The sequence below is a fragment of the Mirounga angustirostris genome, unplaced genomic scaffold (genome assembly GCF_029215605.1).
Source record: "Mirounga angustirostris isolate CCGP_5_RB_7025 unplaced genomic scaffold, mMirAng1.0.hap1 SCAF_14, whole genome shotgun sequence".
In the NCBI taxonomy this organism is placed as follows: Eukaryota; Metazoa; Chordata; class Mammalia; order Carnivora; family Phocidae; genus Mirounga; species Mirounga angustirostris.
The window spans coordinates 86,219,638-86,242,229 of NW_026991722.1; the positions used below are offsets into that span (position 1 = coordinate 86,219,638).

At 49.6% G+C, this 22,592-nt stretch overlaps 1 protein-coding gene across 6 annotated transcripts in view; it reads left to right on the plus strand.

The window, feature by feature from the left end:
- Positions 1 to 22,592, plus strand: part of SEZ6L (seizure related 6 homolog like) — a 189,083-nt gene that overhangs the window by 119,872 nt on the left and 46,619 nt on the right. For all 6 annotated transcript variants that reach the window (XM_064578576.1, XM_054510471.2, XM_064578573.1 and 3 more), the window contains exons 2-9: positions 1,403 to 2,119; positions 3,185 to 3,318; positions 5,621 to 5,813; positions 7,821 to 8,006; positions 11,926 to 12,091; positions 14,310 to 14,476; positions 14,883 to 15,077; positions 16,585 to 16,723. In XM_064578576.1, the coding sequence (XP_064434646.1) occupies positions 1,403 to 2,119; positions 3,185 to 3,318; positions 5,621 to 5,813; positions 7,821 to 8,006; positions 11,926 to 12,091; positions 14,310 to 14,476; positions 14,883 to 15,077; positions 16,585 to 16,723 (1,897 nt within the window). The remainder of the gene's footprint in view (positions 1 to 1,402; positions 2,120 to 3,184; positions 3,319 to 5,620; positions 5,814 to 7,820; positions 8,007 to 11,925; positions 12,092 to 14,309; positions 14,477 to 14,882; positions 15,078 to 16,584; positions 16,724 to 22,592) is intronic.

Sequence of the window (22,592 nt, forward strand, 5' to 3'; positions counted from 1 at the left end):
AAAATCGACAAGGACAGCTATCAGTCCCAGGGCTTCCAGCCCAGGATGTAATTCCTCTCTATCTCGAGATCATCATCGGGGAGGCTCTGACCGCTCCGGCTTCCCACTGAAGGGCGCGAATACAATGACAATAGCAAAGACAGTGACAGCAGTTGGCGCGCACTAAGCACTCACTGTGGGAGGGGCACCCATAGGTGCACGTATGCAGGTACGTTTTACCTGTGTCAACCTATTGAACAATGACGACCCTGGGAAATGGGGAGCAATAGCCCCGTTTTACAGCTGGGAAAACTGAGGCTCGGGGACGTCAAAGCCATGCGCTAGCTTGCAATTGACAGAAGGTGGGGGCGCCTGGGTGGCTCAGACGGTTAAACATCTGCCTTCAGCTCAGGTCGTGATCTCAGGGTCCTGGGATCGAGTCCCGAGTCGGACTCTCTGCTCAGCAGGGAGCCTGCTTCTCCCTCTCCCTCTGCCCGCTGCTCTCCCTGCTCGTTCTCTCTCTGTGTCAAATAAATAAATAAAATCTTAAAAATAAATAAAATAAATAAATAAAATTACTAGGTGGTTTTACATTCAAGGCAAAAATAAATCACAGGTAGCTGGGTATACAGTGCCCAGCAAGGCCTGGCCCTGCAACCACCCTACCCTACCAGCTTTCTCTCCAGTCACCCTCTGTCTGCTACCCCTCGTATTCCTCTTTTGTGCTCCCCTCAACTAGGCCTCCACGCTCCTCCTACATCCCTCTGTTCTGAACCTGTCTCATGATTCTGAATCTTCAAATCTTTCTGTGTCTCCCATAGGTCAATTTTTAATTATTCAGTAAAAAAAAAAAAAAGAAGTGCCACCCCCCAATCCCAGGACAATATAGTCCTGAGCCAGGGCACACAGCTTGGAGAAAAGAGCGTGGGCTTGTTACAACTCATCCTTCGTGGGAGATGCTTGTGCAATGAACAACCTGCCCAACTGTACACAGTGGTCCTGCCCCACAGAGTTAGAGGCCTGTTGTCTCTGTTCTGTTAGCATGCAGAGCTTCTCTCTTTCTAAGCATCTATCACACCGAATATGATTATTTCTCCTTTCCTATTACCCCTTTCAGTACATATACAACTGGCATGTGAGACTCTTGTGCCCTTGGTTTCTGTAACCCTAATGCTTAGCTGGGGCCTGGGAGGATCAACTGTAAGTCTCCATGGTCAGCAAAAGGAAGAAAGGAAGGGAGCGGGAGAGAGAAAGAAAAGGAGAGGGAGGGAGGGTCAGGAGAGAGGGAAGGGGGCAGCCCCCATGTCTGTCCTGGTGTCTTGGCAAGCTCTGGGCGCCACTCTAGGCCCCTGCATCAAGAGCTGGAGGATCTAACCCCCACCCCGGCCCCAAGCTAACAGGTGTCTTTTCTCCTCTTCCCCAGATGCGCCCCGGGAAGGAGACACTGGCCCTTCGGGTGCTTCCCTTCTGCCCTCGGGAGCGCTGGGGAGTAGCAGTGGTCTGAGCAAAGAGAGCCTCGAAGAGAGAGTGACTTTGGCCCCTCTGAATCCAGCGCAGTCGGGGGAAGATCTTCGAGAGTCAGGGCTAGAAGGGGCAGCCCCTTCGGCCCCCCTGTCCACGCGGCTGCCGGAGGAGGCCGCCACCAAGCGCGCCCTCCCCTCCGGGAAGAAGCTGCCTTCGCTCAAGCAGGTGAACTCGGCCAGGAAACAGCTGCGGCCCAAAGGCACCTCCACGGCAGCTGTCCAGAGGGCGGCGTCCCCGCCTGCATCCTCAGGCCTGGGGCTCCTCTCCTCCGCCACCGAGAAGCCCCGCCCCCCGGGAGACCCCGAGCCCGCCGCCTCCGAAGAGCCCCTCTGGCTGGACCGGAAGGCAGGTGCGGTCCCCACGACGCCTGCACCCCTGCAGATCTCCCCCTTCACCTCGCAGCCCTACATGGCCCACACGCTCCCCCAGAGGCCCGACCCCGGGGAGCCTGCGGCGCCTGATGACGCCCCCGAGGCTCCCCCAGAAGATGCCAGTCCCATGACCTTAATGGACAAAGGCGAGAACGAACTGACCGGGTCAGCCTCAGAGGAGAGCCAGGAGACCACGACATCCACCATCATCACCACCACAGTCATCACGACTGAGCAGGCCCCCGGTACGCAGCTCCCAGACCCTCCAGCCCTCCTGCTGCAGCCAGGAGGCACCCGCTCTTGTGCAAGGCATGGTGGGAGGTGGGCCAAGGAGATCCAGGCCCCACCATCACTTACCATCTATTGAGCATTGACTGTGAGCTTGACCCTGTGTCTCAGAATTAATATCCCCATTTTAAAGATGAGACAGTTGAAACTCAGAGACATCAAGCAATTTGCCCAAGGCCACACAGCTCAAGAGTGGGATTCAAACCCTTTTCAGCTTGGAATAGAATCCTTTAACCTGCCTGAAGGCCCTAGCCTTTTCAAAGTGCCTTTTTTTTTTTTTAAGATTTATTTATTTATTGAGAGAGAGAGGGTGTGTGTGCATGCACATGGGGGGAGGGGCAAAGGGAGAAGGAGAGAGAGAATGTTAAGCAGATTCCCCCCCGAGGTGGAGCCTGATGCCAGGCTCGATCTCAAGACCCCGAGACCACCACCCAAGCCAAAAGCAAGAGTCTGACGCCCAGCCACTCCACCAGCAGGCGCCCCTCAAAGTGCTTTTACTTTGACCATTACAGGTACTTCTCCAGACTTGATAAAATGCACTTCTGTGTCCCAGTCTTACTTCTGTCTTCTTTTCTGTCTTCAAACAGAGAAGACAGACACCAACTTTTCAATCGTAGGTGGGTTTTGGACAAATGCATTATGGCCTCTCCTTAAAAAGTATAAGCTCTGGGTTTGAATCCTGCTCCCTGTGTGAGCTTGGCCCAGACACCGCCCCTCTCTGAGCTTCGGTTTACGTATCTCTAAAATGGGAATGAAATGTCAGGTTCTACAAGGATGAATGGGGTGGGCCCTGTACACTCGTTAAGATGGTGCCTAGTGGTATGGAGTATGCAGTCATGCTGTATCAACTCTCGCAGTTTTGATTTTCATGTTGATTCTGGGGCTGGAGGAGAATTAGCAGCAGTGGGAGGAAGGGGCACAGGTGAATTCAGGTGTCCCAGAAGCCGGGGGCCACACTGCGGCCCAGCTGAGACACGACATCTGAGCTGTCCTCTGTGTCCTAATGGAAGTCCTTCTTCCAGCTCCCTGCAGTGTGAGCTTCTCCGACCCTGAAGGGTACATCGACTCCAGTGACTACCCACCGCTGCCCCTCAGTAGCTTCCTGGAGTGTACGTACAACGTGACGGTCTACACTGGCTACGGTGTGGAGCTCCAGGTAACTGCAGAAAGGTGCCCAGATAGTGCCTGCCTCTTCCAGCAGGAAGTCTCCGGAGGGTTGTCTGACTCAGGCTTACTGTTATCATCCTAACTGATTTGGTTCCTTCTTTGCCCTAAGCAGGGCAACTTGAGCTGGGCTTTGTTGAATGAATAGGAGTTCCGAACTCAATGCACAGCTGAAATAGGCATATGTGGAGGAGGGGGACCTGTTGATAAATTGTGGGGCATTATACTCAGAAGGAAAGTCCTCTTATACCCTGTATCAAACACAGACACACACACACACGCACGCACACATGCACACACACACACACACAGGGAAGCCCCAGCAATTCAATTTGATTCATAAAATTTTGCCTGTAAGTGAAGAATGGAAAAGCAGAGTGGCATAGTGCTCAAACATCTGGGTTTAAGTCCCAGCTCTACCCGTGAAAACTGTGTGACTCTGGGCAAGGGACTTTACCTCTCTGAGCGTCAGTCTCTCCATCAGGAAAATAGAGATGATAATGCTACTACTTTACAGACTTTCAGGGTGGTACAAACATGACAACGCCCAGAGCATTCAGCCAGAGAGCCTAGCTCAGTGTGTGTTACCAATTATCCTCACCCTAGTTCCTGGCCTTCCCCAACTGACCCCCCCCCCCATTTTTGAAAAAAGGAACAAGGAGGGGTGCCTGGGAGTGGAGAACTGTCCAGTTCACTGCCCCACAGGAGAGGACTGGAAAAGAAAGCTCGTACCACTTCGTGGTGGCAGACCCTTCCAGGCCAAGGTTGGAGGTCTGGATATGTACCTTTTTCTAATGGACAACAAAAAGCCATCAAAAGTTTTGGAGCTGGGCTGGTTGTGACCTAACCAGAACTTTATTTTAGGGAAGTTTTTCTGATTTGCGTGGGAAGGATAAAAGGTGAGCCCCTCAGCAGCAGGACCTGTGGTCTTTGCAGCCCCCAGAGCTTAGCACAGTGTGGGGCACATAGTAGATACTTCATAAACGTTCATGGAATTTAAATGAGCTGGAGGAAAGTTACAGTCCATCTGAATCTGGCACTCAGTGGTCCCTTTCCTTCCACTTGGTGTCTAACACTGTATGGAGCTCTTTACCAGGTACAGAATTCCTTCACTGAGTACCTACTATGTACCAGTCATGGCTACTTACACTGGGGGACATGGTGGTGTGCAAACTGATGCAGTACCTCCCCTAAAGGAGTTCACTGTTTTATGATTGAGACAGACATACTTAGAAGACATTAGAATGCTTGAAAAAGTCTCTCGTGGGTATTTATAGGGGATGTTACAGCATCACAGTGCACAGACGGGCAAGCTCCTTGGTAGCAGGGAAGGTCTCACAGGGAAGGGCAATTTTAGTGGGGCTTTGGTGAATGAACAGGAGTTCATCAAAAAGGAAAAAAGAGTAACGTGTATAATCTGCAAGAGGAAGGGCTCGTGGGGGAGGCCAGCCCTGCTTGGGTGAGGGGCAGAGGGGCCGGGATCCCAGACCTCACTAGGAGAGGCATAAAAATCCTAACTGGGCACTGGGAACTGACTAAAGTTCCCACACAGCCCCTACTCCACTTGTATAATGTCTTTGTGTGCAACTAAAGTATCCCCCCTCTTTCTCCTCCAAATCTGGAAAGTGGACTTGGAAAATCCAGTATGCAGTTCTTTGCAGAAGTTCTGGGAGTTAGAGCCACTGTTTTATAGCATAAGAAAGTGGCTTTGAGAATGCCCTAGAAATGAGCCCCCCACTCCCTCTTACCAGTTCATGCAGAAAGGGGAAGAATGAATTCAACCTACATAAATATTTTTTGAGCACCTGCTATGTACCAAGCACTCTTCTGGGCACTGGGGACACGGAACAAATGGGAAAAAAATGCCTGCCTTTGTGGAGCTTACATTCTGGTGGAATGCCGTATTCTGTCTTCCTGGAGTTTGGGCTTCAGGCACAAGCTGATCAAGCCCTTGCCCTCCCCCCACCATCTCCAGGAGAACTTACTCCAGCTGCCAGTGTGCAGGAGGCTCTCTTACAGGACTCATCCATGGACACTTACAGATTTTTGCAGTACCTTTGCCATGCAGCTTGGGTTCACGCTGGTCCCTCAGTCCTTGGGGAGATGAGGGGAGTCTAGATGTTTCCAGGGCTCTAGTTGTTTCCAAGGGGGCTTGTCTGTCCCCTTGACTAGGGGCTGGCTGAGGGCTGCTGTGTTGGCATCGTCTGGGGTCCTCTGGCAGCTGCACGGCCTGGAAGGACCCTGTCTCAAGCACAACTCAGAGTTTCTCTCCGTCTGCCCCTGCCTGTTCGCAGGTGAAGAGCGTGAACCTGTCTGACGGCGAGCTGCTCTCCATCCGCGGGGTGGACGGTCCCACCCTGACTGTCCTGGCCAACCAGACTCTCCTGGTAGAGGGACAGGTTATCCGAAGTCCCACCAACACCATCTCTGTCTACTTCCGGACCTTCCAGGATGATGTCCTTGGGACTTTTCAGCTGCATTATCAGGGTAAGCTTGCACCAAGGCTAATGGGGGGGGGGGGGGGAGCGGTGGCTGTTTCCCTCTGGAGCCAAGGATTCTCAAACTTTTCATGCCAGGGATCCCTCTGGCAGTTTGGTAAAACCTCTGGACTCCCTCTCAGAATCATGTTTTTGAAAGCATAAAATAAAACCTACGCAATTAAAAATGAAACCAGTCAGATTGAATTACAGTTGTCAAAATACTGTTTTAATCTGCAATGTCATCATCCCTGTGCTTCTTTATTAACACATTAAAGGATAATCTCCCCCGGCAACTCTGATAATTACTATAATTCCAAAGTACTGAGGAACATAAGAAATATGCCAAGATATCTACTATGATATAAAAATGTCTGTGATTTCTCTTGGTGACGAAGTCACAGGTTCTACAAATAGGTCACAGTCTGTTGCCTACATATGTGGTTGAAGGAAATACCACAGTTTGGTTAAAGGTAAATGGAAAACCAACACACCACTTTTTTCCACTCAGATCCGCGGCTCCTGAATTTTATAAATGAATCCCCAGGGGGGCCCACAGACTTCCGGTAAAGAGCCTCAACCCCTGGGGGTCCGGCTCTCTCTTTTCTTCTGCAATGTTTCTTTCTTTCCTTTTTGTCTGTTTCTGAGACTCCTCTCTTGCTTTCTGTTCATCTTGCTCTTCTCTCTCCCTTCCTTCCTTCTTCCTTCTTGGTCCTCTCTCTCTTTCCTTGCCTCTTTTACTTCTTCCTTTCCTTCTCTCCCTCTCTTCTTTCCTTCCCTCCATTCTCCCTTCCTTCTGGCTGGCTGACTCTCTCTCTCTCTCTCCCTCTCATCCCATTTACCTACCTCTGGAGCCCTTCCCATGACCTCAGGTTAGTTCCCTGAGCCAGAAGCTCCTCTGTATCCTTGCCAGATACCTGCACAGAGAGTGGAGTCCGCCCTCACACATCTGGATATTTGGGCACTGTCCATGTTGGCATCATACTGACTGAACATCTGGAAAAACAGTTCTCTTGAAACTTTGCCCTTAGATGTTTCTGAAACAGGGGGATGAGTGTCTATGAGAGTACCTGCCTCATCACCACTTTCCAAGATTGAGACAACCCGCTGTTGTCTTTGTTCATTACAGAATGGGGGTGAAGAAATAGCTTGTAGAGCCCTTGGGTTGGATGTAGTCCTCTCAGTGAGTTCTGGGATTACCGATATCTCATGCAGCAGGAGTGATGAGACCACACAGCCGAAAGGGGCAGCTAGGATGGATTTCACATCCTCTTAGGAAAATTGAGGAGCTCAGCATGGCCACCTAGAGCCTTCTACAGCTCCCAGCTAGATGTTGGACTAAGGAGGCTCTATCTCGGTGTTTCCTGCTTAATCCTTACTGCCACCGGTGAGGTAGGGATGACTGTCAACTCCACGGAAAGATGAGGAGAGCCAAGTTCAGGGCACTGTGTCCCTTTCTCAAGGTCACACAGTTTCTAAGGGATGGAGGAAGAACATAAACTCACATTGGTCTCCTCCAAAGGCCACGCCTGTGTGTGCCAGGATGGTTATTTTCAGGCTGTCCTATCCTTTAGTATTTCCTGAAGAGCTGCCTATTCTAGTTCTGGTCCAAGCATGTGTGCATTTTTAACAAACACCGAAGATGTTCGTGCTGGTAGGACTAAACTTACCTGAGTCATACGGCCCCTCTTACGCCCAAGGAGAAGGCCGTTCTGCGTCCACATGGAGAGAGGCTCACAAGAGGTGTGGGAACTCATTTTCCACCCCAAACCTGTGATCTCTGGTTAGACAGGGTGGGGACCTTGGAGCCCAGAAAAAGTGCCAATCTGGCGGTCTCCTCATCATATGATCAACGAGAGTTCCAAAAATACCCACATACCGCCCCCCGCCAGTCCGCTCTGGAGTCCACAGGGGCCTCATCTTTTCTCCTCAGCACAAATTGGCTCCCGGGATGTGGGTCACGTTCTTCCTCTCCCCGCTCCTAAGGGATAACCGTCTGCCTTTGCATTTCTTCCAGCCTTCATGCTGAGCTGCAATTTTCCCCGCCGGCCCGACTACGGGGATGTCACGGTGATGGACCTGCACCCAGGCGGGGCGGCCCACTTCCACTGCCACCTGGGCTATGAGCTCCAGGGCGCCAAGACGCTGACTTGCATGAATGCCTCCAAGCCACACTGGAGCAGCGAGGAGCCCGTCTGTTCAGGTACGCTCCCACCTCACCGGACCAGGCATGGATAGTCCCCTCAGAGGCGAGACAACAACCCCAGGGCATTAGACTGACCTCAGGGATAGGTGCACAGCCCAGGGGAAGAGACTGCCCCCAAGACGGACAACTGCTGCCATTGAAATCTTTAGTTTGTGAAAAAGTCCACAGCACCTAAAATTTACCATTAGCCACATTTAGCACATCTGAAACATCATGCAACCATCACCACTCTGTAGCTCTAGAACATTTTCATCACCCCAGAAGGAAACCTTGTACTCATTAGCATTCGCTCCCCACTTTCCCCTCCCCCCACAATGCTTGGCAACCACCAACATGCTTTCTGTGTCAACGGATATGCCTATTCTGGACATTTCGTGTAAAGGAGGTCATATAATACCTGGTCTTTTGCAACTGGCTTCTTTCGCTCAGGATCATGTGTTTGAGATTCACCCATGTCATAGCATGGGTCAGTACCTTGTTCCTTTTTGTGGCTGAGCCATATGACCTTGTGTGGTTATCAGTGTATTCACTGGTGGACACTGGAGTTTTTCCCACTTTTTGGCGATGATGAGCAACGCTGCTGTGAACATCTGTGTACCAGTCTTTGTGTGGACGTATGTTTTCTTTTCTCTTGGGTCCACACCCAGGAGTGGAACCGCTGGGTCATATGGCAATTCTCTGTTTAACGTTTTAAGGAACTGTAAAACTCTTTCCCGCAGAGGCTTCTCCTTTTGGCTTTCCCATCCAGCTTGTGTGAGAGTTCCGATTTCTCCACATCCTCACCAGCACTTACTATGTTATTATGTTTTGTTTTCATGATCCTGGCCGTCCTGGCGGGCGTGAAGCTTTCTCACTGTGGCTTTGATTTGCATTTCCCTGATGGCTAATGATGCTGAGCAACGTTCCTGTGCTTCCTGGCCATTTGTAGATCTCCTAAGAAAAGTATCTATTCAAGTCCTTTGCCTGTTTTTTTTTTTTTAACTTTTTGTCTTTTTATTGTTGTTCTTTATATATTCTGGATGTTAGATCCTTCTCAGGAATGTGATTTGCAAATATCTCGTCCCACCCTGTGGGTTGTTTTTTCACTTCTTTTTTTTAAATTTATTTATTTATTTGAGAGAGAGGGAGACCTTGAGCAAGGGGAGGAGCAGAAGGAGAGGGAGAGAGAGACTCCACAAGTAGGCTCCCTGCTGAGTGTGGAGCCCGACTCCACCTGGGGCTCGATCCCAGGACCCTGAGATCACGACCTGAGCCAAAACCAAGAGTCGGAGGCTTAACTGACTGCGCCACCCAGGCGCCCCATGTTTTTTCGCTTCTTGATGGTATTCGCTGATGCAGAAAAGCTTTTCGTGTTGACAAAGTAGCATTTATCTGTTTTCTTCTTCTGTGGCTGTGCTTTTGATATGCCTGCTGCCACATTTTGAACCCAGTCAATAGATACTGAGACGTTGCCAGGGCTGCCGTAAATGTTCACAGCAATACTACATGATGAGAACCATTACTTCCATTTTACAGATGAGGAAACAGAGGCTCATGGAGGTGAAGTTACTTGCCCAAAGTCACCAGACAGAAATTGAAACGAGTCCAGAGCCCTTCTCTCCTGAGCTGTTTTTCTCAAAGCGTGGTCTACAGACCAGCAAGATGATTACCGATGTATAATCTTGGGCCCCCTACAGGACCAGCTGAATCAAAATCTACATTTTAGCATGACCTTGTGTGATTCGCGCGCACATTATAGGTTGAGGAGCTCTGGGTTATGTCACACCGTCCCTGTACCCCTAGGCATAGCCTTGACCATCCTCAACTATCAAGAGAGCAAAACCCTATTAGATTCTCAAAAGTTCCAATGGTGGTCAGGAGAGCATAGGTCGCCTGTAATAACTGAGCACCTACTATGTGCCAGGGCACAAGCCAAGAACAAGGAGACTACTGGGAACAATAATAAATTATTCCTTCCTTCCAGGCATTCAGAGTCAGGGGAATCTGAAAGCAAATGAGGCCTGATGACACATTCAGAGATTTGATTGTTGCAGTATTGTTCCCCCAAGGCCCTTCAGAATTTTTCTTCTTTGCTTTTTAACAAAAGGAAAAAATCCAAACCATAGGGCATTTGGGCTCTGTGCCTCTCTCACGTTAATTTTTATCTATGTGTGAAATCAGAGAGGAATTAAGCCTCAATTTGTGCTAAGAAAGATGGATGGGGAGTGGCAAATTGGAGCCAAACAGAGCCATCAGTTGGCTTAATAAGGCAAGTAAGGGGAGCAGAGAGGCAGCCGATGAGCAACAGCTTGGGGAGGACAGATGGCCGGTGCCCCCCACCAGGGACAGTGTCCTCCGTCTCCTCAGCTCCTGAGCCATTGGACAACAATGCTGGCTGTGTTTTGAGCACCTACTCTGTGCCAGGAATGGTGCTAGGTCCCCTACATGCATCATTTCATTGATTTCTCACCACAGCCCTATAAGCAGGGTGGAATCATTAACATGCTTTAATAGTGAACTTGAGGTTCACAGAGTTTCCATGACTTGTTCTAGATCCACAGCAGGTGAGTGGCACAGGTGGGGTTTAAACCTCCACTTTAGGACAGGAAGGCAGTCAGGAGAGAGACAGACAGAAAGGCACACAGAGACACAGACAGGCAGGCACGCACACACACACACACACACACACACACCTCTGTCCATGGTGCTGAAAGAAGTATTGGGGGGGTGGGGAAGGAGCTTCTTGGCAATGTCTTTGCTGTAAATCAGCACAATCCAGAGCAGAACAGAGAGCTATCTACCTTTTTCGCCCACTGCAAGTCCTTACTAGTCATGCAGTCATTCAACAAACATTTAATGAGACCCAAGTTATCTCCTAAAAATAAGAAACAGACTACTTCCTCACATTTGTCTATCTCCCTCCCGTTCACAAATTATTTTTTAATATTTCTTCATTCAATTTTTATGATAAAAGTAAGATATATTCTGGTAAAAAAAATTTTTCAAGAAATTCAAAAGTGTAAAGATAGAAGCAAATCACTTTTGTATTTATGGTCTCAATAGATTTTTGCAAATAGCTCATTGAAATAAGTATGGCAGACAGACCATTTTGTAACTTGTTTTTCCCCCACTTAAAATATAGGGAGCATTTTTCTATATTCTCAAGTATTCTTTAAGAACCTGATTTTTAATAGCATGTGAATGGAGTGCATTTATTCCACCAAACAGCTGTGAATGGACATGTGTGTTGCTTCTCATTTTTTGCTCTTAAAATCATGTCAGCAGTGAACACTCTCATTCATAAATCTTGGTGAAAATCTCCAAATCTTCTTTTTAGCATAAATTCCCAGAACTTTAATGACTAAGTCAGAGTTTGGGAACATACTTTCTAGATTTTTCTCCAAATTGCTCTCCTGAAAGGTCATAGCAATTTGCATTCTAACCAGTTATGAGTGAGAATGCCCATTTCCCACCACCTTTCCCATTGGCAAGTTATGACTGCCTTTTACCTTGACCGATCAGGTGGATGAAAATAGAATACAATCTAGATTTGCCTTTCTTTCATTATGAGTGAGGCTGCATTTTTAGTGCTTACTAAGTGCATTTTTAGTGCTTACTAAATACTAAAAGTGTATTTCTTCTTTTGTGGACTGCCTATTTATGTCCTTGATTACCATCTTATAGTGAAGAATCAGGGCACAGCCAGCACCATGGAAGAATCCTTAAATCACAGTTGTTCCCTACCATGGAACACACAAGGGGGTGGATCCGGTCATGGGATGAGGTCTCCTCTCAAACAAGATGAACCTCGTCCAAGATGGGAAACCTTTTACCATGTCTCCCTCTTTCAATCCTCTTGCTTTACACTAAGGGGTACGGGTGAGGATCTCTCTCTCTGCTCTCCTCTCATGATCACCCCCCCTATTTTCCACCCCAGCCCCTTGTGGAGGGGCTGTGCACAATGCCACCATTGGCCGGGTCCTCTCCCCAAGTTACCCAGGAAACACCAATGGGAGCCAGTTCTGCGTGTGGACCATCGAAGCTCCGGAGGGCCAGAAGCTACACCTGCATTTTGAGAGGCTGTCATTGCATGAGAAGGACAGGTAAGCCTCTGAGGGCTTACCCCAGCATCCTCCTTCCTTCCCAGAGTGTCAGAATGTGGCTAGGGATCTGGAGTCTTGAAATGGCTCATGGAGGTAGAGAAAGGAAGGGCTGGGGAGGCTGGCAAGGATATTAGACACCATCTTCGATCTCCTACTTTTACAGGTAAGGAACCTCAGACATACAGAGGGAAAGGGACTGGCCCCAGGGCGCATATCAGAATAGGGGAAGATGCCTATTTCTCCTGCACATCCCTTTTTGCAGTTATCAAGGAGGGAGTACTCGCTGAGCACCTGCTCTGCACCCAGACACATACTAAGCTCCATGGAGAACCAGAGAGAAGTAGGGAGACGTGGTTTCCAGTTTGATAGGAAACTGATGTGGAAATACTAGACAGGAAGGAGCTAGGGAGAAGTTACAAGGCGATACTTAAGCAAGAGCATGTCTGTAAACTCTGAGTAATACTCATAGAATCCAGAATCTTAAAACTTTCATATTCTATGACTTTATGCTAGAATATTCTCGAATAATCTAGAAAATAGGACCTTAGCTGCTTAGACTTGCTGCCTTAGGTTGTATTCCCTTGGAAATGGACATGGGGACAAGGATGTTAGGGAAAGTCGCTCATTTGGGAGTTAATCCTAGGAAGCACTAATAGAGGCATGGGACAGTGGGCAGGGAAGGGAAAGGAGTCAACACAGTTTGTGTTAATGAGCAAGTGACCGTGGGGGCAGCTGGGGCTCTATCCCTTGGGGGCCTCTAAGAGACTATTGAGCGTGCCTCAGAGTGGTCCTTTCGGAAGGGTGAGGGAGCTGGGGTATTTATCTACCACCACCCCCCATCCGTCATTGGATGAGAGATGCTCCTGGACACATTAACTCCCCAGCACTGCCCCCCACCCTTTGAGCTGGTTTTGTTGACTAGGAAGCCAGGCCCCTCCTCATCCCAGCCACAGTGGACACATGGCAAAATGAACAAACTCTGGCTTCAACAGTTAACGCATTTTGGTAACATTAGAAATTCATCTGGGCAGCGTAAGATAAACCCTTTTTATGAGTCACGGTAAAAAAAAAAAAAAAAAAACCACCTCAGAGGATTTTAAAATGTCTGTTTATGACTCCATAAAAGAAATTTATCTAATTTGTATACTATTTCTTTCCCTAGTTTTGCATAATTTCTTTAAAAATACCAAGACTAGCAAGGAGTCAAGTATCAAATGGTTTTAATAACAGTAAAAATGAATACCAACATTTTTTGTAGCACATTTTATTTTTCAGGGCACTTGATCCTGTTGTATTCTCAAAGCCCACCTGTAAGATAGGTAGGAGAGATGGGTTTTTTTGTTTTTTTTTTTTAAGATTATTTATTTATTTATTTGACAGAGAGAGACACAGCGAGAGAGGGAACACAAGCAGGGGGAGTGGGAGAGGGAGAAGCAGGCTTCCCGTGGAGCAGGGAGCCCGATGCGGGGCTCGATCCCAGGACCCTGGGATCATGACCTGAGCCGAAGGCAGACGCTTAACGACTGAGCCACCCAGGCGCCCCGGTAGGAGAGATGTTATGATCCCTCCTTTCATGGCTGTGGAAACTGAGGCCCACGATGTGCTGAGACTTACATAAACCCAATTGGTAGAGAATTGGGAAGTGAAAATCAGAACTCCTGATTCCATACACAGCGCTCTTGGGATATCGGAATAAAAGACAGAGCCTGTTAGGAGTCAAATGCTTAAAAAATTTGACTCATATACCTACTCTATCCTGGGCACATTATGCACATGACCTCTAATCCCTATACTCTGATGTAAGTAGGTGTGATTGTACCTATTTTACAGATGAAGAAACAGAGTCTCAGTGATGTGAAGTGTCCTTGTCCAAAGTCCCACAGCTCAAAAGGTCACAGCACTGGGATTCTGGGTTGTCTGACTACCATTCTTTCAGCCCACTAATCTCTTCTTCTCAATTAGTCATAAAAATTAGTACCCATTAATTAGTCTGATTCATTACATCACACACATCATTTTTCCTACGACTTCAGAATCCATCCGTGAGTCTAGGACAAGCATTCTACAGAAGAGGAAACAGGTTGCATAAGGTGGTGCAGCTTGTCTGGACAAGTCAGGGGCAAAGTTGGGATCTGCGTCTGGAAATGAGGCTCCAGAGGTGGCATTCATTCCACAGGTGTAGTGATCCTCCTGTCCTTCCCCCTCCTCCTCCCTCCAGGATGATGGTCTACAGTGGCCTGATCAACAAGTCTGCTCCTCTCTATGACTCCCTCCAAACCGAGAACGTCCCCTTTGAGGGTCTGCTGAGTGAGGGCAACAGCATCCGCATTGAGTTCACGTCTGACCAGGCGCGAGCAGCCTCAGCCTTCAACATCCGGTTCGAGGGTGAGTGTCCCCGGGGGCCTCCCCCATACTGGGTGATGGTGTGGGCAAAGAGGAAGCATGGCAGAGCTGGGCTGGGTCCTGGGAGCTAGAAATCTGACCTGCTAAGGGCAACGGAGACCCAGGCAGCCAGACTGACCCTTTGACTTCCAAAGGCAGACTCTGCAGGGTTGGGAGAGCAGAGGTTTGGATTCCCATTTTAGAGGTGAAAATAATGAGGTCCCAAAAAGCGAAGTGAATGGTCCAAGGGCCCTCAGCTGGTCAACTGGAATTGAAACACGGGATCTGGTGCCCATTTTCCTTGGAGTTTCCCTAAACAGCAAGAGGGGACCCATCTTCTGAGATCAAGCACTGTGAGGAGCCCCTGCTTCATCTGAGCTGCTCCCCCTCTTTTGTATCCCCACCCTAGCCTTTGAGAAAGGCCACTGTTATGAGCCCTACATTCAGAATGGGAATTTCACCACATCTGACCCGACCTATAACATCGGAACGACAGTGGAGTTCACCTGTGACCCTGGCCACTCTCTGGAGCAAGGTCCGGCCATTATCGAGTGCATCAACGTGCGGGACCCATACTGGAATGACACAGAGCCCCTGTGCAGAGGTGAGTGGCCCCACTGTCCTCCTCCGGAGGTGCCTCAGGGACCTCCAGCCCCTCAAATGAAAAGGCCAAGGGCTCAGTCTAGAAGTATATCACAAATTTACATAACCAATTTTAGCATTAGAACCCTTTCCAGGGCTCACTATCCTTTGGGTCAGATTTGTTGCTTGTCCTTAAGAAAATTACAAAATTGATAAATTTTTAAAGGTGCCCCTTCCTCCAAGCACAGACCCTGTAGTGCATAGCTTAGTGAAAAGATCTCTGTGTAGATTTCAGCTCCTCTATACCCCCCTTGCTATGTACTTTTGTGCAGTGCACAACCCACCCAACCACACATGGCAGCCCTGAGTTTAATAAATGATGATGATGATGATATTAATAATACTTGCCAAGGGCTACATGTGCGTTATCTGATTTAATCCTCACTACGACCCTGTGAGGTACATAGTATTGACCCCATGTACAGGTGAGGAACCTGAAGCTGTGAAGTGATATTCCTAAGAACAGACTAAGGGTAACTGGCAGAGGTGGAAATGAAACTTGGGTCTTTTCTGTCCTCAGAGCCCTGTGCTCTGAGCCCCTCTGGACAGCATTGGCTGGGTAGAACCTCATTTCCATGGGCTCCCGCTGCCCGGCCCTGCCTCTCTTCCCATATTCAAGGCCACAGAGCCCCCTTGAGCCTGGATGCACTTGGAGCATGTGGTGTAATGAAGATAGCCCTGGCTCCGGCAGCCGCCGCCTGGATGGCGGTTGGCATGAAATCACAGCTTCGTCGTGGTGAGGGATTGATCCCTGTATTAAATGTGCTGGTTTAACAGAGCGGAATTTATTGGTGCTTTGGCCTCTGCCACATTGAGAACTTTCCAAAGCGGTAAACAGAGTGGAATTTAAAGAGCCAGGCGCCGAGCACAGCCACATCTCTACTTCCAGCTCAGAGCTGGGCCCTTTGGCAATGATGTTAACTAAGAAGTATTGAGCCTTTACCCTCGGTCAGGTGCTCTGCTACATTTGACCCCCATGAGCTCAATTAAACTCCAGAACAACCCAACAGAGCCAGCAAGCAGTGGTGTTACTGCAGCTTTACAGAGAGAGGGAACTGAGACTCCAAAAGGTTGCATGCCTCGTCATTGAGTCTGTGGGGGCAGAGGCAAGACTCGAACCCAGGCCCACTTGAATGGAATGTAGCATCTGTTAGTCAGTACTCACCCTGCCCAAGAATAGGGCTGTTGACGAATAATCGGGAACGTTAAGCTCTGTCCTTGATCCTCAAAGAACCACAGCGCCCTTAGCCCCTCCTTCACCAACCCTCAGCTAACGGAGGCAGGCAGCCAGCCCTAACTTAATCATCCCCCACACATGCACAGACTGCCTGAGGGGCAGGCACCTGCTCTTGGTACATGGCGAGCCGTGACAGTCTGACTTCATAGCCCTCACTTAATCCCTATGCCATACTGGCTTCTTTCTGAATAACGTGCATCTGTCTCTGTCTGTCTGTCTCTGTCTTCTACAGCCATGTGTGGTGGGGAGCTCTCTGCCGTGGCCGGGGTGGTACTGTCCCCAAACTGGCCAGAGCCGTATGTGGAAGGTGAAGATTGTATCTGGAAGATTCACGTAGGGGAGGAGAAACGGATCTTCTTAGATATCCAGTTGTGAGTGTTTATGATGGGTGGACCTCCAGTCCAGCCTGATTGGGGAAGAGATGGCTCCCACTTTGTTCTTTCAGCCAGTGTTAATGAAGCATCTGCTAGGTGTCAGGGACTGTGTGCAAAGAGCTGGAGTCCCAGTGGTGGGAGAAACGACAACATTATGCACGCACAGACAAATGGAAACATCATGCACAACCTAGCCTCCAGACATTCCGTCTATGGAGGAAGCAGGCTTTAAAGGTAGAAATGCACCCGCAATGGCATACTGTAAATTTGGTGAGCAATGTAAGGATACATGAATGGTGCTATGAGATCTTATAATGGGGATTTGATATAAAGAGGAAGGTCAGAAAAGCCTTCCCTGAGGATCTGATACTAAAGCTCAGAACTAGTGAATGAGTTGCAGTAAATATATCTGAAAGGAACAGAATAAGCGAAGGCCCTGTGGCAAGAAGAAGCACAGCATTTTCGAAGCACTGAACAGCCAGTGTGGTCAGGAGGAGGGGGGAGGTATAACGCGTACTGTGTGTACCATAGCAGGTTGTTTTCTTATCTGTCTCTCTCAACTAGACCCGAAGGTCCTTGTAGTCTACAGGGCTTGCTCTGATTTATCTCTGTCCCGGGATCTAACACAGAGCTTGCCACAGAGTTGGGCACTCAGGAGACCGGTGCTGTATGGAGAACTATTGTAATAGATGGAGTTACCCGGCTGTGTGGCTGTTTACTGTACTCAGTGGGGGTGCCTATGAGATGCTCCATCCAGAACTTTCCCCCTGCTGAACTCCCCAGGGATGGGGAGAAACAGACAGAGACAGATGGTCATGTCTAGAGAAGGAAAAGAAAGGGCTTCTGGGCAGACCCAGACACCGTGGCTTGGACAGTGGAGGGCAGTGGGGGGAATGCCAAGTTCTGAAGAGCCTCTCTGGAGGCAACCAGGACCCCGGCTGCGGGGGGCGGGGGGTTGAAGGGGGGAGGGCAGCGCTCCCCTCAAGCCTGAAGTAGAAGCGCAGTCAGCTGGGAAGCGAGACCCAGGCTGCCTTGCTCTGCAGAGGAGACTTGCAAGAGGGGAGTTATCTGCAAAATTATAAAATTTTGAACCTGTCCCTTAAAGGCTGGGGCGGTGTCCTCGGAGTCTGCCCCAGGATCTTCTGCTCCAGTCAAATCGAAGATTTACAGACCTTGCACAGCTGCCCTTTGCGGACTTGGGGCTGGGCCAACCTGGGTCAGAATCCCACCCCCACCCCTCCCCAGCTGTTTCCTCTGGGCTCCTCTCTGGCTTTGGCTCTTCTCCTCGGTTACAAGGGTCTTGGAACATCAGTGTTTCGCGGCTCCTGGAGGCAGCCTGGAAGCCTCCCTTGCCCATTCCCACCCTCGCTCACTCCTCGGTGGCAGTTCACCCCTTCCTCCTGTTCTCACCTCTCTGACTTCTAGAGTCTCGTATGAAGTGCTCATTCACTCAAGAAGCAGTTTCTGAGTTGTCTACTATGAGCCAAGCCCGGTTGTAGGCACTGGAAAGGCTCTGGCAGCTACTCCTTGGGCAGTAAAGTTTATATTGGAGCAGAGCAGGTTGGATGGTCTCTATTAGCTCTGGAGGGGGGGGAAGTGCAAGCACTAAGCCAGGCGCCGGAGGTCCAGTTGTGAGAAAACAGAACCGTCTCTGCCCTCACTGTCTAGTGGGTGAGGCAGACATGAAACTATATGTGGTGTGGTGAGAGCGGGGATAGGGAGGACAGGCCACTGAGGAGGCCTGAGTGAAACCAAGGAGGGCTTCCAGGAGGAAGGGACTTCTGAGCTGGGATGAAAGAGAAGGTAGGCAATGATGAGGGGAAAGGAAGGGTGTCCCAGACAGTGAGAACAGAATGTGCAAAGCCTGGAAATGAGAGAGCAGGTGGCCAGCTTAGTGACTTGAAAGAAGTTTAATGTGGCTGGAGCATGGAGATCAGGTAGGGGTTATGGAGGGAAAGGGTCCAAGGGAGACCTGACATCTTCTTAGCTGAAGCTTCAAATAGAGCACTCCTTTCTCAAGCTGTTTTCTCTGGGAAGCCTTCTGTGGCTCCCTACTGCCCTGATGGTAAATATGAATGTGTGGTCCTGGTTTATGAGCACCCCACCATCAGAAGTTCCTAGCAAGCCACCTCAATCTTCAGCCAGGAGAAGGATAGACTAACTCCTGGTATCCTGGCTTCTCTTGCAGAAGGTCCTCCCAGCCCCACGCCCCCAGAAGTTGTCCATGCTCCCCGCTTCTGCTGCGCTAAGTGGCCTTCTCCTCGCAGCGTGTCCCCCAGACGTGCGGTTCTGCTTCACCAAGACTGGCCCATGTCTCCCCTTGGTGTCACAGGCCTGGATGAGGAAACAGGAAAACGGAGCCCTTGATTTCACTCTCTCTAGGCATCAAATACTCAATTAACCTCCTGCTTGACACTAGATGGGGTTTTATTTCCACTGCAGAGAGCGCAACGGGGCAGCTGATCCAGGAACCTGAGCATTTAGGTTCCTCAAAGCCAGGCCACCATTGGCATCCACATCAGGAAGGGACCCCTTGTGGGGGGGAAGATGTTCTCTCTTCTGATCATCCTGGCAGCCCCAGACATGAGTGTTGGTGGGGAGAGAGGAGCCCCGACTTCCCTCCTCCATGCCCTGAGCAGCCCCGGACCCGGCACCCAGCCTCTCTGGGCTTCACGTTCCCCCTCTGCAAAGCAATGGGCTGCCTTGAGCCAAGAGAATGCAGACTCAAACTCATGGAGGGCCAGGCAAGTAACGGAGAATGGGATCTGGGGCCAGTGTGGGGTGATGTGGAGGGAGGGATCTGTGATGGAAGGGGTAGTTCATCCCCACCGGAAATCATTTAAATTTGGGTTTTTTAAGAATAATGCTTCTCCCCCACTCCAAAAAAAAAAAAAAAAAGTGTCTGCTGACTAGGTCCAGACTTGAGGGGCCACCAGTCTGAAAGCTTTGGTCAAGATAGGGATGAAGGTTCTCTCAATGCCGTGATGAAGAAAGCGATTTTCATCACTGAGTGCTTCCTATTTGCAAAGTGCTTTGTAGACATGGATAAATTCCTCCCCAGAGTAATCCTATGGGGGTGATACAGCTACTCTATTCAACTCGTATTCCCTGCCTTCTGACCTCTTCCCTGGGGTGTCTAAAAGGCCTCCCGAATAAAGGGTATCCAAGGTTAAACTCCCGATTCCCCTTCTGCAAACCCGTTTCACCCCACCTGCCCATCTCAGTAAGGAATCATCCATTCTACCAGCTGCTCAGGACAAAAGGACTTGGGATTGTTCTAGACCAGTAGAATGGGTGTGTGTCCAACAACTGGTTTTCTTGGCAGTGGGGTGGGGAGAAACACCTTGATTCACAGCATTTGCCAATTTCCATGGTGCAAATACTCCCACCACGGCCCATTTTGAGCTACTAACACAGTGCCAACAGAATCGCTAGATACCCGGACATTTAACAATTGACTTGTGTGAGCCAGTGTGAGCTGCCAGCTCCAGCACGCTCACTGCAAATCGGGTTCTTCTCGTTCTTGCACACCCTGTCCCCGAGTCCTCAGTACCTCCTACTGATTCTAGAATTCAAGAATCAGAAGATGCCCAGAGTCTAAGCACGTGTGTCACCCCCACCACTGCCACCATGGCCCCCATGTCTCATCCCAGGATTATTCCAGAGGCATCCTGCCTAGTCTCCCTGCTCTTGCTTTTGTCCCCTTTGGGGCTGTTTGTAACCCACCACCCTGAGTGATCTTGTTAAAACCTAAAGCAAGTCACATCATGCTCTGCTTCAAAGCCCACAGTAGCTCTACATTTTACCTAGAGTAAAAGCCAAAGTTCTTACAAAAGGCCCCATGTGATCTAGCCCTGGTCACGTCTCCTGTTTCATTTCTTTCCACTCCTTGTTCTCTCCATTTGGCCACACTGGCTTCCTTCTTGTGCCACAAACATACCCCAGGGCCTTTGTGCTGGCTGTCTCTTCTCTCCCTCCCCCAACCCCAGGATGCTCTGCCCTGAATATCCTGCATAGCTCACCCCCTAGCTTCTTGTAGGCCTCTGCTCACAAATCGCCTCCTCTGAGATGTCCCCCAATACCCTGATCTAAATCAGCATCTGCCATTTTTTTTAAGATTTTATTTTTAAGCAATCTCAACACCCAACGTGGGGCTCAAACTCACAACCCCCAGATCAGGAATCGCATGCTCCACTGACTTAGCCAGCCGGGTGCCCCAGCATCTCTGTCATTCTTGATATTCTTTGGCCATCACTGGGTTGGGGGTGCTGACCCCCACTGAAGACCCACTCTAGATTCTGCTTCTAAGTCTGTGATGGCAAATCCTTTGATACTGTAATTCTATAAAACCTTCTCTTGGGGGTCTTCCCATGATGATTATTTTACTTGATAGCTTTTAACCAAAATCTTATCTCTTAACATTGCTGGTCATGTAATAAATATAGACTTATCGATAAAAGAAAGCCACATCTCGATGGTCTTTCCATATTTTTCTGACCTTTTTTTTTTTAAAGATTTTATTTATTTATTTGAGAGAGAGAGAATGAGAGAGAGCACATGAGAGTGGCGAGGGTCAGAGGGAGAAGCAGACTCCCTGCCGAGCAGGGAGCCCAATGTGGGACTCGATCCCGGGACTTCAGGATCATGACCTGAGCCGAAGGCAGTCACTTAACCAACTGAGCCACCCAGGCGCCCCTGACCTTTTTTTCCCCTCCTTGTGCATTGGAGGCAGCTGGACATGAATTTGGGTTCGGATTCTGGCTTTGAAACCTCATGGCTGTATGGCCATGAGAAGGTGTCTTGATTTCATTGACTCTTATTTTATTGAGCACCTACTATGGGCCAGGCATTGATCTATGTACTGTGGTTGTAGCAGGGAATCCAACAGAAAAAATAAATCCCTCTATTCTCATGGATGTAAAATTCTAGGTTGGAGGGGGTGACATGCTTCAACAAAGATGACAATGTGTGGTACGTTGGGTGGCGCTAAGTGCTATGGGGAAATGTGAAGTAAGGTAAGAATATCAAGAATGACAGGGATGCTGGGGACGGCATTCTACACCATCTCCATTTGATAGATGAGCAAGCTGAAGGGTGGACAGATCCCACTGCCGGGAACTGGCAGAATAGAATGCAGACTCTGTTTGCCATGCCTCCAGGGTCTGGGATCCCCACCAGCCCTTGAAAGGAGCCAGAGGAAGCCCCGTGTGTCTGGAGCTCAGGGACGCAGGAGAGGCAGCATCGATGAGAAAGGACCAGCAGGCGGCGGTGGAATCAGGTGGGGCCTTGAAGGCCGCATTAGGAAGTCTACACTCGCCCCAACTGGGCATCAGGGGAAGGGCTTTAAGCTGTTAACGGGGATTAAAGCTTTTCCGAGGGGAGCTGAGTCCTCCGGTCAGCAGCCTCGGGCTCTCCCCGGCAAACTCTGGCACGCGCTTGGCGGCGTGGCATCTGGACCTGGCACCCCCTTCCTCCCACAGACGGAGTGAAAATAGCATCTCACCAGCCAGGGTTACGTGAGGCCCGAGAGCTGCTGGGTTTAATTTATCTTGCTTGGTTTCCGCTGACAGTTTTAGTAAACCAATTTGGGTTTGATAGTAAAAATAATTCTGTCCTCAGGGCCCCTCACACCGCCTAAGTGCTTGCAATTGTTACTTATCGCCTTGGTGAGGGGGAAGGAGTTTGCACTGTTGACTGAGCGGGGTAGGTGGCCTGTAGTAGGTGTTGCGCACTGTCTGCTGAGTCACGAGGACGTAAACCACGTAAACCACACGTGGCAGGCGAGAGGGGGACTTTTCTCCCCTTCATCTACCGGGTGGGTTTGTTGATGCCGTGGGCGCTCGCCTCTCGTCTCCAGTGAGTCAGC